Below are 17,020 nucleotides of genomic sequence, written 5' to 3' on the forward strand. Positions count from 1 at the left end.
ATGGTGGTGGCAGCATCATGGTTTGGGCCTGCTTTTCTTCAGCAGGGACAGGGAAGATGGTTAAAATTGATGGGAAGATGGATGGAGCCAAATACAGGACCATTCTGGAAGAAAACCTGATGGAGTCTGCAAAAGACCTGAGACTGGGACAGAGATTTGTCTTCCAAAAAGACAATGATCCAAAACATAAAGCAAAATCTACAATGGAATGGTTCAATAATAAACATATCCAGGTGTTAGAATGGCCAAGTCAAAGTCCAGACCTGAATCCAATCGAGAATCTGTGGAAAGAACTGAAAACTGCTGTTCACAAATGCTCTCCATCCAACCTCACTGAGCTCGAGCTGTTTTGCAAGGAGGAATGGGAAAAAATGTCAGTCTCTCGATGTGCAAAACTGATAGAGACATACCCCAAGCGACTTACAGCTGTAATCGCAGCAAAAGGTGGCGCTACAAAGTATTAACTTAAGGGGGCTGAATAATTTTGCACGCCCAATTTTTCAGTTTTTGATTTGTTAAAAAAGTTTGAAATATCCAATAAATGTCGTTCCACTTCATGATTGTGTCCCACTTGTTGTTGATTCTTCACACAAAAAACAGTTTTATATCTTTATGTTTGAAGCCTGAAATGTGGCAAAAGGTCTCAAAGTTCAAGGGGGCCGAATACTTTCGCAAGGCACTGTAGGTGTCTGGCTAGACTGTAAACTCTCCATCCTGACTCACATTAAGCATCTCCAATCCAAAGTTAAATCTAGAATTGGCTTCCTATTTCACAACAAAGTCCTTCACTCATGCTGCCAAACATATCCTTGTAAACTGACCATCCGACCGATCTTGACTTTGGCGATGTCATTTACAAAATAGCCTCCAACACTCTACTCAGCAAATTTGATGCAGTCTATCACAGTGTCATTCGTTTTGTCACCAATGTTCCATATACTACCCATCATTGCAACCTGTATGCTGTCATTGGCTGGCCCATGCTACATATTCGTTGCCAAACCCTGCTTATCTCAGCTCACTGGTCACCATAGCAACTCCCACCAGTAGCACGTGCTCCAGCAGGTATATTTCACTGGTCATCCCCAAAGCCAACACCTCCTTTGGCCACCTTTCCTTCCAGTTCTCTGCTGCCAATGATTGGAACGAATTGCAAAAATCACTGAAGTTGGAGACTTATATCTTATATATGATTTACACTTGTGGAAAGGGATTTACATTTGTGGATTGGTACTTATTTGTACAGATCATGATACACGAATACAAAATGCATGCTGTGAGTTCACAATACATTTGGCATGATAGTGATCCCATAGTGACCATCGACTTGAGAAAATGTATCCACTCAAATGAGCCCAGTATCTTGATGTTGCGGTTGCGCAGTAGAGGCCCACTCTAACCAGACGATGGGCGGGTTCCAGGGAGGGCAGTCTCTCGAGTCAAATCGGTTTTCGTTTACTTGGTCGCTCCTCCTCTCTCCATCGTTTCTAGCAAGCTAGCTAGATAACTAGGAGAGCTACCTTGAAGTTTGGAGACTCAAAGTGGATAAGGGGGAAACAGGCTGACGGAAAATGGCAGACGTCGAGGGAGAGGGAATTAATTCGGTGGCACCTCCGTTAGTTCAGCCATCCTCTCCTAACGGCTCCGGTGCCAGCCCAACGCAGGGCACCGGCAGTTGCCAAACGGTGACTACCGTTACGTCAGGCCCGCGACTGGTGCGGATAGTCAAGTCTGACTCGGGATATGGCTTCAATGTCCGGGGACAGGTTAGCGAAGGAGGACAACTACGGAGCATCAACGGGGAATTGTATGCCCCGCTACAGCATGTTAGTGCTGTTTTACCGGGAGGTGCAGCGGACAGAGCCGGTATCTCGAAAGGGGACCGGATTCTGGAAGTGTAAGTAAGAGTTAGCTTGCTATCTGGTAGCTTCTAACTACATGCGTAAGCTATCTCAATGGTAGATATTTGGTCAAGGCAGGGCAAAACAAACAGACCACAGCAAAGTTTAAAAGGACGGTAATTGTCATGTCAGCTCCTCTGCACTGCAGTTGGTTCGTGAAACAAACGTGTTCTGCTGTCCCAAATGTAAGCTCGCTAGCTAACGTTAACTCCATAATTCACAAGCTGTTGTCCTCGGCTCAGTGCAACGCCATAAACGATCATAGCTAGCAACGTTAAATGATATGTTTCACTTGACCTGGAGACTAGGTTAACAAAGCCTTGCTAACTCATGCATCAGTCTGTGCTTGTGCCAGTCTTATCGGGAGTGTACAGGGCAGAAGAGCCGGTTCATCCCAATGAAAAGACGGTCTGTGTGAGAGCATGTGATCATTACGAATTCCAGTCACACTGACTCTCTGAACTTGGATACAAGCTAACTATATTAACACCAGCACACACACAGGTTCCTTCCTTCCCTACACATCACGTTACCAGAAAAACAGCATCTGTCATTCTTATTAACAACAGAACCAGATAATGGAAAAATGGCCATTCAATGCGTGCACATTAATAGTCGGCTACTATTTTACCTACTTGCCTTGATGATGATAAAAGGTATTTTAATAGTGTGCCCAAATGCTTTCTATCTAGTCTCAATTAAATGGGACTTAACATTTCCTAATTGTAATAGATCAACAATAGCCATAGTATGCCATCTCTGTCTGGATGCGGATGCTGCAATGCATAGAGAGTGCAGTGTGTCTGTCTGGTCTTTGCGACAGATTTAGTATGCACATGGGTAGCTAGCTTGGCGATGTTAGGTTCTGTTGCCATGGCAAGGAGCAGGCAGCATACAGCTCAGCATCAGTACCAGTGTGTGTGTGTGTGTGTGAGGGGAAGAAAAAGTGAGCGAGGGGGGTTGCTGGATACGGGATACATAGGGCTCATCTGATTGGATGTGCTCTCAGTAATTCTCTGTTTTGATTTGTTGGCTCACTGTTTGCTGCTTTATGATTGGGTGCCGTGCAGTGGCCTGGCAGTTTGTTGACTCTAATATTGGTGTGCGTGCACGGGTGGTTGCACCCCCATTGTGTGTGTGTGTGTGTGTGTGTGTGTGTGTGTGTGTGTGTGTTGAGCAACACAATTATCTATGCCAGCGAGAGACACCTGCCCATGTGCTCCATATGCTCACACACAGCAGTCCCTCAGTGTTAGCTGCAGTGCTTGTGGAGCATCTCCACAGCTCTCCAAAATCCACACTCCTCAGCAACACAGTCCCAGAGAACACACACACAGTCCCAGAGGACACACACACACAGTCCCAGAGAACACACATACACACACACACACACACAGTCCCAGAGAACACACACACACACACACAGTCCCAGAGAACACACACACACACACAGTCCCAGAGAACACACACACACACACACAGTCCCAGAGCACACACATACAGTCCCAGAGAACACGCACACACACACACACACACAGTCCCAGAGAGAACACACACACACAGTCCCAGAGAACTTCTGCCTCTCAGCCCCCTACCCATGCCTTTATGACAGCCTCCAGTCCAGTCCAAACACTCATGGTTATATGACCCACAGTTGTTCCTGAATTCTAACCAGACTAGACTGGAGAAAGACTTGGAAGTGTTTTTGTCTGTCTTTCTGTGTGTGTGTGTTTGTCTCGGTCCAGTCTGTCTTTCTGTGTGTGTGTGTGTTTGTCTCGGTCCAGTCTGTCTTTCTGTGTGTGTGTGTGTGTTTGTCTCGGTCCAGTCTGTCTTTCTGTGTGTGTGTGTGTGTGTGTGTTTGTCTCGGTCCAGTCTGTCTTTCTGTGTGTGTGTGTGTTTGTCTCGGTCCAGTCTGTCTTTCTGTGTGTGTGTTTGTTTGTCTCGGTCCAGTCTGTCTTTCTGTGTGTGTGTGTGTGTGTGTTGTCTCGGTCCAGTCTGTCTTTCTGTGTGTGTGTGTGTTTGTCTCGGTCCAGTCTGTCTTTCTGTGTGTGTGTGTGTGTTTGTCTCGGTCCAGTCTGTCTTTCTGTGTGTGTGTGTGTTTGTCTCGGTCCAGTCTGTCTTTCTGTGTGTGTGTGTGTGTGTGTGTTTGTCTCGGTCCAGTCTGTCTTTCTGTGTGTGTGTGTGTGTGTGTGTTTGTCTCGGTCCAGTCTGTCTTTCTGTGTGTGTGTGTTTGTCTCGGTCCAGTCTGTCTTTGTGTGTGTGTGTTTGTCTCGGTCCAGTCTGTCTTTCTGTGTGTGTGTGTGTGTGTGTGTGTTTGTCTTGGTCCAGTCTGTCTTTCTGTGTGTGTGTGTGTTTGTCTCGGTCCAGTCTGTCTTTCTGTGTGTGTGTGTGTGTGTGTGTTTGTCTCGGTCCAGTCTGTCTTTCTGTGTGTGTGTGTTTGTCTCGGTCCAGTCTGTCTTTGTGTGTGTGTGTTTGTCTCGGTCCAGTCTGTCTTTCTGTGTGTGTGTGTGTGTGTTTGTCTTGGTCCAGTCTGTCTTTCTGTGTGTGTGTGTGTTTGTCTCGGTCCAGTCTGTCTTTCTGTGTGTGTGTGTGTGTGTTTGTCTCGGTCCAGTCTGTCTTTCTGTGTGTGTGTGTGTGTGTGTGTGTGTGTGTTTGTCTCGGTCCAGTCTGTCTTTCTGTGTGTGTGTGTGTGTGTTTGTCTCGGTCCAGTCTGTCTTTCTGTGTGTGTGTGTGTGTGTGTGTGTGTGTGTGTGTGTGTGTGTGTGTGTGTGTGTGTGTGTGTGTGTGTGTGTGTGTGTGTGTGTGTGTGTGTGTGTGTGTTTGTTTGTTTGTTTGTTTGTTTGTTTGTCTCGGTCCAGTCTGTCTTTCTGTGTGTGTGTTTGTCTCGGTCCAGTCTGTCTTTCTGTGTGTGTGTGTGTTTGTCTCGGTCCAGTCTGTCTTTCTGTGTGTGTGTGTGTTTGTCTCGGTCCAGTCTGTCTTTCTGTGTGTGTGTGTGTTTGTCTCGGTCCAGTCTGTCTTTCTGTGTGTGTGTGTGTTTGTCTCGGTCCAGTCTGTCTTTCTGTGTGTGTGTGTTTGTCTCGGTCCAGTCTGTCTTTCTGTGTATGTGTGTGTGTGTGTGTGTTTGTCTCGGTCCAGTCTGTCTCTGTATGTCTGTGTGTGTATGACTACCTCAGCAGCTTTCAGTTAAACATTAGCCAGCCGAGAAACTAGTGATTAAAGGAAATGAGTCTGGGTTTTTTGACACCTGTAAGGGATACATGTAGTGATCAACATGTTTGGACGCATAACACACACAGGCCTACAGATTACAGAATGGACCTACTGTGTTCTCTACCCACACACACTGATTAGGAGTTGTGCCGGCTGTGCACACACTTTCAGTTTCCTTGATGAAACATTGGAGTGTGTGTATCTCTGTCATTGTCTGTTTGTTTTATGACCCCAGTGTCTTCCTCAGTGTTCACTGCAGTGCTTGTGGAGCATCTCCACTGCAGGTGGTCTGTCTGGCAGTGTTGTGTGTTGATGCTGTAATCTTTGGCCTGCTTTCTGTTCCTCTGTCACTGATGTAACAACATGATAGTTAGCCTGGGTTTACTAGGCAAAGGGCTACTTTATCATTTATTTTCCTGTGAACTTCTACAGAAATATCACGTTGACATCATGTGTATCCTGAAGGTAGGATTGGGTTCTTCTGTATCAATAGGTTCTACTGTGTGAACTGTGAGCCTAACTATAGTTGGTAACTGTAATATTTACTATAGGCTGCTGCAGTGCAGACGTCAGCACTCCTGCTTACACACACACACACACACACACACACAGTCTCATGCCCATGCAAGCTGCCATCTGAGTGGCCCAGTCTCTCTTTCTCTCTCTCACACACACACACACACACAGAGTCCCTGTAGAGGTCACAAGTCCAGCTTACTAGCTCATGCTCTGACGCACAATCATCTGAGTGACGTGACCTCATCGTGACCCCGTTGCCATGGGAGACGTCAGAGTTCCGGCTGAGGTGAACATTAGACTTGCTGACAGCCTTATCATGACGTCTACTGACTGACCCTTAATATATGATGATCACTGTTATACAAGAGAGCTCATCCATTCACTCCCAGACACACACAGACTGGCACTTAATATAGGATGATCACTGTTATACAAGAGGGTTTGTCCACTCCCCAAGACAGACACTGACTAGGCAGCAAGAAACGTCAACAACACAATTCATTTTAGGCAGAAAGAACCAATGCTAGTTTCTAATTATGTATGAGTGCTGCTGCTCATTTGCAATGATGACTCAGTATACCCTAGCCCAATTATGAACGAATATTCAATCTCTACCTCCTTCATCTGCATATCTCTCCTCTCAGTAATAGTGTGAACGTGGAGGGGGCGACCCATAAGCAGGTGGTGGATCTGATCCGTGCGGGGGAGAGGGAGCTGATGCTGGCCGTGCTGTCTGTACCTCCCCAGGAGGCTGACTGTCTGGACCCTGGAGACGACGGCTCAGCCCAGTCCTGCTACGACTACAGCGACAAACAGGCCGTCCCCATCTCCGTCCCCACATACAAACACGCTGAACTCAACCAGGAGAGGTTTGTGGTGAGTAGATGGACGGAAGGAGAAAGAAAGGAAGGGGTGGGTGGAGAGAGGGAAGGAGTGGTACGAATAACCTGTCCACATCTGTCCCAACATGCAAAAACACTGAACGCAACCAGGGGAGAGAGGGAGGGAGAGATAAAATGCCTGAGGAAAGATGTACATAACATGTAGGTATTGCCGCAGGTAGCCTAGTGGTTAGAGCGTTGGGCCAGTAACCAAAAGGTTGCTAGATCGAATCCCCAAGCTGACAAGGTAAAAATCTGTTGTTCTGCCCCTGAACAAGGCAGTTAACCCACTGGTCCTAGGCCGTCATTTTAAATAAGAATTTGATCTTAACTGACTTGCCTAGTTAAATGAAATAAAATACCTAAAGTATATTTGAACTGTGTGTCTCTGTTTGCAGATGTATAATGTGTACATGGCAGGCAGACAGCTGTGCTCTAAGAGGTACAGGGAGTTTGCTATCCTCAACCAGAACCTGAAGAGAGAGTTTGCCAACTACACCTTCCCCAAAATACCTGGCAAATGGCCTTTTTCCCTGTCTGAACAACAACTAGACGCTAGACGCAGGGGACTGGAGGAATACCTGGAGAAAGGTGAGAGGGAGGAAAAGGCCAGAGAAATATGGAGCAAAAACCATTTGGAAAGGTGATAGAAAGGGTGGAATGAGAGATGGAGAGATAACTGGAAGAAGGTGGAAGATGATGCAATAAATGGAGGAGGAAGAAAAATAAATGTAGAAAGGATTGGAGAGGAGGTAGAGATGGTCAGGATAACAGGCTACTCATAGAGGAACTCATGGGAGTGTCTTAGAGAGGAGGTAGAGATGGTCAGGATAACAGGCTACTCATAGAGGCTCATGGGAGTGTCTTAGAGAGGAGGTAGAGATGGTCAGGATTACAGGCTACTAAGAGAGGCTCATGGGAGTGTCTTAGAGAGGAGGTAGAGATGGTCAGGATAACAGGCTACTAAGAGAGGCTCATGGGAGTGTCTTAGAGAGGAGATAGAGATGGTCAGGATTACAGCCTACTCATAGAGGAACTCGTGGGAGTGTCTACAGTGGGATCTGCCTTTCTCAGTGTTTCTACTTTCTCTCTCCACCTCCTTTTCACCATCCTGCTGCCCATTCTCCCTTCTCTCTTCACAGTGTGTTCAGTGAGGGTGATTGGGGAGAGTGATGTCATGCAGGAGTTTCTGTCTGACGAGTCTGATGAGGTAAGCGTGTCATTCTGAGTGTGTTTGCTTAAACCTCTCTAAGATGTATTCTTGTTTAAGACTCTTTCTCTCTTGTTCTGCTGTTCTCTCTCCTCTCATCCTATCCTCTGGGATGTGTGGTGTGTGAGATGGGGCTGGCATCTCTGTCCTTTTTCCTTCTTTTTGGTTTCATCTCTTCTGCTTTTCCATCTCTGTCTACACTGTGTTTGTGTGTGTGTGTGTGTGTGTGCGCATGTCTGGCCTATGAGTGGTCCTTCTCAACCGTCTGGCCGTAAGTCATCTCTTGCCACCCCCCATTCTCCGTAGAACTATAACGGCGTATCAGATGTGGAGTTGAGGATAGCCATGCCTGATAAAACCACCGTCACAGTCCGAGTCCGCAAGAACTGTACAACTGACCAGGTCTACCAGGTAACACACCCCTTACCTCTAGTTACACATACAGCCCTCACACCTAGTCCCCAGGACCATCAGGCCACACCCTCACACCTAGTCCCCAGGACCATCAGGCCACACCCTCACACCTAGTCCCCAGGACCATCAGGCCACACCCTCACACCTAGTCCCCAGGACCAACAGGCCACTCCTTCACACCTAGTCCCCAGGACCAACAGGCCACACCCTCACACCTAGTCCCCAGGACCATCAGGCCACACCCACACACCTTGCTAGTCCCCAGGACCATCAGGCCACACCCTCACACCTAGTCCCCAGGACCATCAGGCCACACCCACACACCTTGCTAGTCCCCAGGACCATCAGGCCACACCCTCACACCTAGCTAGTCCCCAGGACCATCAGGCCACACCCTCACACCTGGTCCCCAGGACCATCAGGCCACACCCTCACACCTAGTCCCCAGGACCAACAGGCCACACCCTCAGACCTAGCTAGGACCATCAGGCCACACCCTCACACCTAAGCTAGTCCCCAGGACCATCAGGCCACACCCTCACACCTGGTCCCCAGGACCATCAGGCCACACCGAGTCCCCAGGACCATCAGGCCACACCGAGTCCCCAGGACCATCAGGCCACACACCTTGGTTACCACTTGGACCCACATTAAGCAATTCTAGGCTGGACCGTAAATGGCCTCCTTGTTAATGCACAGGCCTCTTTGTTAATGCACAGGCCTCTTTGTTAATGCACAGGCCTCTTTGTTCATGCACAGGCCTCTTTGTTAATGCACAGGCCTCTTTGTTAATGCACAGGCCTCTTTGTTAATGCACAGGCCTCTTTGTTAATGCACAGGCCTCTTTGTTAATGCACAGGCCTCTTTGTTCATGCACAGGCCTCTTTGTTCATGCACAGGCCTCTTTGTTCATGCACAGGCCTCTTTGTTCATGCACAGGCCTCTTTGTTCATGCACAGGCCTCTTTGTTCATGCACAGGCCTCTTTGTTCATGCACAGGCCTCTTTGTTCATGCACAGGCCTCTTTGTTAATGCACAGGCCTCTTTGTTAATGCACAGGCCTTTTGTTAATGCACAGGCCTTTCACTCTCCCACAGGCTGTGGTCATGACAGTAGGAATGGACAGCATAACAGCCAGCTACTTTGCTCTGTTTGAGGTCATCAACCACTCCTTTGGTAAGTGTGAGGGTAAGATCTTTTATTTCCTAGTACTAGTCTTTTTTCCATGTGCTAACTCTAGCATTAACCTTAATCACCTGAGACTTTGGCCTCTGCCCAGAGAGAGAGAGTGCGTGCGCGGTCCTCTTACTACATTCAGATTGAGAGTGGACCTGAGAGCTCAGTAAAAAGCTCTATGACGCTTTAATGGCCTTAATGAATGATTGATAGCTAATGTTGGGTTGTTCTAACTTTGATATGGTCAGAATCTTCCCCTAAAGCACATTTTACTCACATACAGAGTCGTTAAAGTGACAGTTCACTCAAGTCTTACCTCAATAGTCAAGCTATAGTGTGTATGTTGTTTGTATATCCTGCTACAGTGGGTAGCATTGCTCATCTTTCCCATTAATTTGGGGTAGAGACCTGCACATTTCTCCCATGAATGTACCAACATGTAGACACCAGGATCTCTGGTGCCAGTCTCTCATTCATTTAATGAAGTCTGTCTCCACTCAGTAACATCTGTTGAGTCAGCCCTGTCCCTCTTTCTTCAAAGACAGGCTAACGCCTACTCCTGTGTGTGTGTGTGTGTGTGTGTGTGTGTGTGTGTGTCTTTAATCATAGAGGCTAACATTCCTACCCAGGAGCTTTGTTGATTGAATCACTTCTTCATGATGTTGTGGTGTCTGGTTGGTTGGGATATGAGCAAAGCATTTCTATTTGTAGCGAAACACGGTTTTGATTAGATGGTATACAGCTACGAATTGGCTTTTCATAGCCGGGTTAGGATAACTTACGCAGCAGGTTAGGAGAACTAACGTAGTGGGTTAGGATAATTAACGTAGTGGGTTAGGAGAATTTACGCAGCAGGTTAGGAGAATTAACGTAGTGGGTTAGGAGAAGTTACACAGCAGGTTAGGAGAACTAACGTAGTGGGTTAGGAGAATTAACGTAGTGGGTTAGGAGAATTAACGTAGTCGGTTAGGAGAATTAACGTAGTGGGTTAGGAGAACTTACACAGCAGGTTAGAAGAATTAACGTAGTGGGTTAGGAGAATTAACATAGTGGGTTAGGAGAACTTACACAGCAGGTTAGGAGAATTAACGCAGTGGGTTACGAGAATTAGGTTAAGGTTAGGAAAAGGGTAAGGGTTAGGTAAAATGCTACATTTTTCCTTGACGCAACTCAAACATGGAACTTTCCTACTGTAGCTGTATACCATCTAGCCACAACCGGAAAACACCCACCGACCTAACCCTGTCGCGCTCTCTCTCTCTCCCACCGACCTAACCCTGTCGCTCTCTCTCTCTCTCCCACCGACCTAACCCTGTCGCTCGCTCTCTCTCTCCCACCGACCTAACCCTGTCGCTCGCTCTCTCTCTCCCACCGACCTAACCCTGTCGCTCGCTCTCTCTCTCCCACCGACCTAACCCTGTCGCTCGCTCTCTCTCTCCCACCGACCTAACCCTGTCGCTCGCTCTCTCTCTCCCACCGACCTAACCCTGTCGCTCGCTCTCTCTCTCCCACCGACCTAACCCTGTCGCTCGCTCTCTCTCTCCCACCGACCTAACCCTGTCGCTCGCTCTCTCTCTCCCACCGACCTAACCCTGTCGCTCGCTCTCTCTCTCCCACCGACCTAACCCTGTCGCTCTCCGTCTCTCCCACCGACCTAACCCTGTCGCTCGCTCTCTCTCTCCCACCGACCTAACCCTGTCGCTCGCTCTCTCTCTCCCACCGACCTAACCCTGTCGCTCGCTCTCTCTCTCCCACCGACCTAACCCTGTCGCTCGCTCTCTCTCCCCCACCGACCTAACCCTGTCGCTCGCTCTCTCTCTCTCCCACCGACTTAACCCTGTCGCTCGCTCTCTCTCTCCCACCGACCTAACCCTGTCGCTCGCTCTCTCTCTCCCCACCGACCTAACCCTGTCGCTCGCTCTCTCTCTCTCCCACCGACCTAACCCTGTCGCTCGCTCTCTCTCTCCCACCGACCTAACCCTGTCGCTCGCTCTCTCTCTCCCACCGACCTAACCCTGTCGCTCGCTCTCTCTCTCTCCCACCGACCTAACCCTGTCGCTCGCTCTCTCTCTCTAACCCTGTCGCTCGCTCTCTCTCTCCCACCGACCTAACCCTGTCGCTCTCTCTCTCTCTCTCCCCCACCAACCTAACCCTGTCACTCTCTCTCTCTCCCACCGACCTAACCCTGTCGCTCTCTCTCTCTCTCCCACCGACCTAACCCTGTCGCTCTCTCGTTCTCTCTCCCACCGACCTAACCCTGTCGCTCTCTCTCTCTCTCCCACCGACCTAACCCTGTCGCTCTCTCTCTCTCCCCACCGACCTAACCCTGTCGCTCTCTCTCTCTCTCTCCCCACCGACCTAACCCTGTCGCTCTCTCTCTCTCTCCCACCGACCTAACCCTGTCGCTCTCTCTCTCTCTCCCACCGACCTAACCCTGTCGCTCTCTCTCCCACCGACCTAACCCTGTCCCTCTCCGTCTCTCCCACCGACCTAACCCTGTCGCTCTCTCTCCCACCGACCTAACCCTGTCCCTCTCCATCTCTCCCACCGACCTAACCCTGTCGCTCTCTCTCTCTCTCCCACCGACCTAACCCTGTCGCTCTCTGTCTCTCCCACCGACCTAACCCTGTCGCTCTCCGTCTCTCCCACCGACCTAACCCTGTCGCTCTCCGTCTCTCCCACCGACCTAACCCTGTCGCTCTCTCTCTCTCTCCCACCGACCTAACCCTGTCGCTCTCCGTCTCTCTCTCCCACCGACTTAACCCTGTCGCTCTCTCTCTCTCCCACCGACCTAACCCTGTCGCGCTCTCTCTCTCTCCCACCGACCTAACCCTGTCGCTCTCTCTCTCTCCCGCCGACCTAACCCTGTCGCTCTCTCTCTCTCCCACCGACCTAACCCTGTCGCTCTCTCTCTCCCACCGACCTAACCCTGTCGCTCTCTCTCTCTCTCCCACCGACCTAACCCTGTCGCTCTCCGTCTCTCCCACCGACCTAACCCTTTCGCTCTCTCTCTCTCTCTCCCACCGACCTAACCCTTTCGCTCTCTCTCTCTCTCTCCCACCGACCTAACCCTGTCGCTCGCTCTCTCTCTCCCACCGACCTAACCCTGTCGCTCGCTCTCTCTCTCCCACCGACCTAACCCTGTCGCTCTCTCTCTCTCCCCCCACCGACCTAACCCTGTCGCTCTCTCTCTCTCTCCCCCACCGACCTAACCCTGTCGCTCTCTCTCTCTCTCTCCCACCGACCTAACCCTGTCGCTCTCTCTCTCTCTCCCACCGACCTAACCCTGTCGCTCTCTCTCTCTCCCACCGACCTAACCCTGTCGCTCTCTCTCTCTCTCCCACCGACCTAACCCTGTCGCTCGCTCTCTCTCTCCCACCGACCTAACCCTGTCGCTCGCTCTCTCTCTCCCACCGACCTAACCCTGTCGCTCGCTCTCTCTCTCCCACCGACCTAACCCTGTCGCTCGCTCTCTCTCTCCCACCGACCTAACCCTGTCGCTCGCTCTCTCTCTCCCACCGACCTAACCCTGTCGCTCGCTCTCTCTCTCCCACCGACCTAACCCTGTCGCTCGCTCTCTCTCTCCCACCGACCTAACCCTGTCGCTCGCTCTCTCTCTCCCACCGACCTAACCCTGTCGCTCGCTCTCTCTCTCCCACCGACCTAACCCTGTCGCTCGCTCTCTCTCTCCCACCGACCTAACCCTGTCGCTCTCCGTCTCTCCCACCGACCTAACCCTGTCGCTCGCTCTCTCTCTCCCACCGACCTAACCCTGTCGCTCGCTCTCTCTCTCCCACCGACCTAACCCTGTCGCTCGCTCTCTCTCTCCCACCGACCTAACCCTGTCGCTCGCTCTCTCTCTCCCACCGACCTAACCCTGTCGCTCGCTCTCTCTCCCCCACCGACCTAACCCTGTCGCTCGCTCTCTCTCTCTCCCACCGACTTAACCCTGTCGCTCGCTCTCTCTCTCTCCCACCGACCTAACCCTGTCGCTCGCTCTCTCTCTCCCACCGACCTAACCCTGTCGCTCGCTCTCTCTCTCTCCCACCGACCTAACCCTGTCGCTCGCTCTCTCTCCCACCGACCTAACCCTGTCGCTCGCTCTCTCTCTCCCACCGACCTAACCCTGTCGCTCGCTCTCTCTCTCCCACCGACCTAACCCTGTCGCTCGCTCTCTCTCTCTCCCACCGACCTAACCCTGTCGCTCTCTCTCTCTCTCTCTCCCCCACCGACCTAACCCTGTCGCTCTCTCTCTCTCTCCCCCCACCGACCTAACCCTGTCACTCTCTCTCTCTCTCCCCACCGACCTAACCCTGTCGCTCTCTCTCTCTCTCCCACCGACCTAACCCTGTCGCTCTCTCGTTCTCTCTCCCACCGACCTAACCCTGTCGCTCTCTCTCTCTCTCCCACCGACCTAACCCTGTCGCTCTCTCTCTCTCCCACCGACCTAACCCTGTCGCTCTCTCTCTCTCTCTCCCACCGACCTAACCCTGTCGCTCTCTCTCTCTCTCCCACCGACCTAACCCTGTCGCTCTCTCTCTCTCTCCCACCGACCTAACCCTGTCGCTCTCTCTCCCACCGACCTAACCCTGTCCCTCTCCGTCTCTCCCACCGACCTAACCCTGTCGCTCTCTCTCCCACCGACCTAACCCTGTCCCTCTCCATCTCTCCCACCGACCTAACCCTGTCGCTCTCTCTCTCTCTCCCACCGACCTAACCCTGTCGCTCTCTGTCTCTCCCACCGACCTAACCCTGTCGCTCTCCGTCTCTCCCACCGACCTAACCCTGTCGCTCTCCGTCTCTCCCACCGACCTAACCCTGTCGCTCTCTCTCTCTCTCCCACCGACCTAACCCTGTCGCTCTCCGTCTCTCTCTCCCACCGACTTAACCCTGTCGCTCTCTCTCTCTCCCACCGACCTAACCCTGTCGCGCTCTCTCTCTCTCCCACCGACCTAACCCTGTCGCTCTCTCTCTCTCCCGCCGACCTAACCCTGTCGCTCTCTCTCTCTCCCGCCGACCTAACCCTGTCGCTCTCTCTCTCCCACCGACCTAACCCTGTCGCTCTCTCTCTCTCTCCCACCGACCTAACCCTGTCGCTCTCCGTCTCTCCCACCGACCTAACCCTTTCGCTCTCTCTCTCTCTCTCCCACCGACCTAACCCTTTCGCTCTCTCTCTCTCTCTCCCACCGACCTAACCCTGTCGCTCGCTCTCTCTCTCCCACCGACCTAACCCTGTCGCTCGCTCTCTCTCTCCCACCGACCTAACCCTGTCGCTCTCTCTCTCTCTCCCCCACCGACCTAACCCTGTCGCTCTCTCTCTCTCTCCCCCACCCACCTAACCCTGTCGCTCTCTCTCGCTCTCACCCACCGACCTAACCCTGTCGCTCTCTCTCTCTCACCCACCGACCTAACCCTGTCGCTCTCTCTCTCTCCCACCGACCTAACCCTGTCGCTCTCTCTCTCTCTCCCACCGACCTAACCCTGTCGCTCTCTCTCTCTCCCACCGACCTAACCTTGTCCCTCTCCGTCTCTCCCACCGACCTAACCCTGTCGCTCTCTCTCTCTCTCTCCCACCGACCTAACCCTGTCGCTCTCTCTCTCTCTCCCACAGACCTAACACTGTCGCTCTCTCTCTCTGCCACCGACCTAACCCTGTCGCTCTCTCTCTCTCTCCCACCGACCGAACCCTGTCGCTCTCTCTCTCTCTCCCACCGACCTAACCCTGTCGCTCTCTCTCTCTCTCTCTCCCACCGACCTAACCCTGTCGCTCTCTCTCTCTCTCTCTCCCACCGACCTAACCCTGTCGCTCTCTCTCTCTCTCCCACCGACCTAACCCTGTCGCTCTCTCTCCCACCGACCTAACCCTGTCCCTCTCCGTCTCTCCCACCGACCTAACCCTGTCGCTCTCTCTCTCTCTCCCACCGACCTAACCCTGTCGCTCTCTCTCTCTCTCCCACCGACCTAACCCTGTCGCTCTCTCCGTCTCTCCCACCGACCTAACCCTGTCGCTCTCTCCGTCTCTCCCACCGACCTAACCGTGTCGCTCTCTCTCTCCCACCGACCTAACCCTGTCGCTCTCTCTCTCTCTCTCCCACCGACCTAACCCTGTCGCTCTCTCTCTCTCTCCCACCGACCGAACCCTGTCGCTCTCTCTCTCTCTCCCACCGACCTAACCCTGTCGCTCTCTCTCTCTCTCCCACCGACCTAACCCTGTCGCTCTCTCTCTCTCTCCCACCGACCTACCCCTGTCGCTCTCTCTCTCTCTCCCACCGACCTACCCCTGTCGCTCTCTCTCTCTCTCCCACCGACCTAACCCTGTCGCTCTCTCTCCCCCACCGACCTACCCCTGTCGCTCTCTCTCTCTCCCACCGACCTAACCCTGTCGCTCTCTCTCTCTCTCCCACCGACCTAACCCTGTCACTCTCCGTCTCTCCCACCGACCTAACCCTGTCCCTTTCCGTCTCTCCCACCGACCTAACCCTGCCGCTCTCTCACCCTCTCTCCCACCGACCTAACCCTGTCGCTCTCTCTCTCTCTCCCACCGACCTAACCCTGTCGCTCTCTCTCTCTCTCCCACCGACCTAACCCTGTCGCTCTCTCTCTCTCTCTCCCACCGACCTAACTCTGTCGCTCTCTCTCTCTCTCCCACCGACCTAACCCTGTCGCTCTCTCTCTCTCTCCCACCGACCTAACCCTGTCGCTCTCTCTCTCTCTCTCACCGACCTAACCCTGTCGCTCTCCGTCTCTCTTTCCCACCGACCTAACCCTGTCGCTCGCTCTCTCTCTCCCACCGACCTAACCCTGTCGCTCTCTCTCTCTCTCCCACCGACCTAACCCTGTCGCTCTCTCTCTCTCTCTCCCACCGACCTAACCCTGTCGCTCTCCGTCTCTCTCTCCCACCGACCTAACCCTGTCGCGCTCGCTCTCTCTCTCCCACCGACCTAACCCTGTCGCGATCTCTCTCTCTCTCCCACCGACCTAACCCTGTCGCGATCTCTCTCTCCCACTGACCTAACCCTGTCGCTCTCTCTCTCTCTCCCACTGACCTAACCCTGTCGCTCTCTCTCTCTCTCCCACCGACCTAACCCTGTTGCTCGCTCTCTCTCTCTCTCCCACCGACCTAACCCTGTCGCTCGCTCTCTCTCTCCCACCGACCTAACCCTGTCGCTCTCTCTCTCTCCCACCGACCTAACCCTGTCGCTCTCCGTCTCTCTCTCCCACCGACCTAACCCTGTCGCTCTCTCTCTCTCTCCCACCGACCTAACCCTGTTGCTCGCTCTCTCTCTCCCACCGACCTAACCCTGTCGCTCTCTCTCTCTCTCCCACCGACCTAACCCTGTCGCTCTCTCTCTCTCCCACCGACCTAACCCTGTCGCTCTCTCTCTCTCTCCCACCGACCTAACCCTGTCGCTCTCTCTCTCTCTCTCCCACCGACCTAACCCTGTCGCTCTCTCTCTCTCTCTCCCACCGACCTAACTGTCGCTCTCTCTCTCTCTCCCACCGACCTAACCCTGTCGCTCTCTCTCTCTCTCCCCACCGACCTAACCCTGTCGCTCTCTCTCTCTCTCCCACCGACCTAACCCTGTCGCTCTCTCTCTCTCTCCCCACCGACCTAACCCTGTCGCTCTCTCTCTCTCCCACCGACCTAACCCTGTCGCTCTCTCTCTCTCCCACCGACTTAACCCTGTCGCTCTCTCTCCCACCGACTT

The 17,020-nt window shown here is 52.5% G+C and overlaps 1 protein-coding gene across 3 annotated transcripts in view; it reads left to right on the forward strand.

Moving 5' to 3' along the window:
- The first annotated feature begins 1,453 nt into the window (after window positions 1–1,453).
- LOC139388268 (sorting nexin-27-like) overlaps window positions 1,454–17,020 on the forward strand; it is a 32,050-nt gene continuing 16,483 nt past the window's right edge. For 2 of the 3 annotated variants that reach the window (XM_071134850.1, XM_071134830.1), the window contains exons 1-6: window positions 1,454–1,897; window positions 6,275–6,506; window positions 6,910–7,102; window positions 7,654–7,721; window positions 8,028–8,132; window positions 9,233–9,311. In XM_071134850.1, coding sequence (XP_070990951.1) covers window positions 1,572–1,897; window positions 6,275–6,506; window positions 6,910–7,102; window positions 7,654–7,721; window positions 8,028–8,132; window positions 9,233–9,311 — 1,003 coding nt within the window. In that variant the 5' untranslated portion in view covers window positions 1,454–1,571. Of the gene's footprint in view, window positions 1,898–6,274; window positions 6,507–6,909; window positions 7,103–7,653; window positions 7,722–8,025; window positions 8,133–9,232; window positions 9,312–17,020 lie in introns of all 3 variants that reach the window. The other variant, XM_071134839.1, reaches the window with a different exon arrangement.

The sequence above is a fragment of the Oncorhynchus clarkii genome, chromosome 3 (genome assembly GCF_045791955.1).
Source record: "Oncorhynchus clarkii lewisi isolate Uvic-CL-2024 chromosome 3, UVic_Ocla_1.0, whole genome shotgun sequence".
NCBI classification, from domain to species: Eukaryota; Metazoa; Chordata; class Actinopteri; order Salmoniformes; family Salmonidae; genus Oncorhynchus; species Oncorhynchus clarkii.